This window comes from Trematomus bernacchii, unplaced genomic scaffold (genome assembly GCF_902827165.1).
Source record: "Trematomus bernacchii unplaced genomic scaffold, fTreBer1.1, whole genome shotgun sequence".
In the NCBI taxonomy this organism is placed as follows: domain Eukaryota; kingdom Metazoa; phylum Chordata; class Actinopteri; order Perciformes; family Nototheniidae; genus Trematomus; species Trematomus bernacchii.
In genome coordinates this window covers 8,958,450-8,959,964 of record NW_022988098.1, presented here as the reverse complement: position 1 = coordinate 8,959,964, position 1,515 = coordinate 8,958,450, and the positions used below count along the sequence as shown (strand labels likewise).

Here is a 1,515-nt window from a genome sequence, read left to right as displayed (position 1 = left end):
GTGTGTGAGGTTGTGGTTGCGATGCCGATATCCGGACGCGTACAGCGAGGACTACACAATGACAATGAGGTGACTGGGGATGTCTGTTCAAAACATTGCAAACGTGAATAAATCATTTCAAATATATATTTGTCTCCGACTTTCATTTGTACATCGTTGTTAATGTGATGTTTAGTAGCTTTGATAGCTGTCCATACCTTCAGACAGCCTAAAAGTAAGACACAAGTTGTTTACTCACAGCCCGAATGCAGCATCGAGATCCGTGGCAAGCTGTGATCCTCTCCGATTAAGTTGTGACAGGACTTCTGTAGCTATTCTCCAGCGAGTAAGGTTTTTATTAAATACCTCCATCCCTCTCATCACAACAACAACACTCTACACTGTGCAGAAAAAATACAAAATAAATTAAATTAACCTTGCTGGATAGCTTAGAATGAAACAAACAATCGTCCATGGCTGATATGTCACAGTAACGGGTAAACCACAGAAAAGTTGAATCCATATAATGAAATTGTTATTTTATATGTATATACATATATATATATATATATATATATATATATATATATATATATATATATATATATATATATCTATATATATATATATATATATATATATATATATATATATATATATATATACATGCTATATATATACATGCTATATATATTTATTTCTATCCTAGATTGTCTAGGCTATATAAACCGGAGGAAGCTGTCACAACTTTCTTGGTTTGTGAGTATCGAGAGAGATTGATAGCGAGAGAGATAAATAGATAGCGAGACAGATAAATAGATAGCGAGACAGAGATAGATAGCGAGACAGAGACAGATAGAGATAGAGATAGAGATAGAGATACAATAGAGATAGATAGAGAAAGATCGGCTGTGCGTAAGTGAGTAGTGATAGAGTGTTTGTCCTTGTGAGTGTGTGTGTGTGTATTGGAGGGAGAGCTAGCTGTAGGGCTAAACAGGAGGGGATGGATTCAGTAGTTGTAAAAGAACTGATGGATTTGTTGATCCACAACAGTTATCCTGATGGCTTGAACAGAACACAGAGGTTTGTTATCAAGCGACGAGCAGAGACCTTCAGGATTATAGGTAACAATGTCAGACATGTGGTCTTCAGAACATCATCTGCTATGATAACACTCTCAATACATGTATAATTATGACATTTCAATACCAGATGGGGAACTGCACTACATATGCAGGAGGAAAAAAATGTTTGCAGAGCACCTCGCCAAGGTCGTGGTGTCAGCCAAAGAAGCCAATGATGTATTTGAGGAATTCCATGACAGCCACATTGGTGGACATTTTGGAAGAGAAAAAACACATCAGGCTATAATTCTAAGATATTATTGGCCTGGCATGGAGGAGGATATCCGCAAGTGGGTGAGTTCAAAATAATGAGGTAAATTACACATTATGGTACAAAAGTGCAACACAGAAAAGTTTATAGTGTGTTTTTTGGTTCAGGTTCTTCAGTGTCCCCAGTGCCAGTCAAAGAGGG

General features: G+C 37.0%; 1 protein-coding gene across 1 annotated transcript in view; it reads left to right on the top strand.

Moving 5' to 3' along the window:
- The first annotated feature begins 1,226 nt into the window (after positions 1-1,226).
- The window catches only part of LOC117475364, a 4,316-nt gene continuing 4,027 nt past the window's right edge, over positions 1,227-1,515 (top strand). The window contains exons 1-2 of the mRNA XM_034121510.1: positions 1,227-1,397; positions 1,482-1,515. The exon at positions 1,482-1,515 is cut by the window's right edge and continues 38 nt beyond it. Of these exons, the coding sequence (XP_033977401.1) occupies positions 1,227-1,397; positions 1,482-1,515 (205 nt within the window). The remainder of the gene's footprint in view (positions 1,398-1,481) is intronic.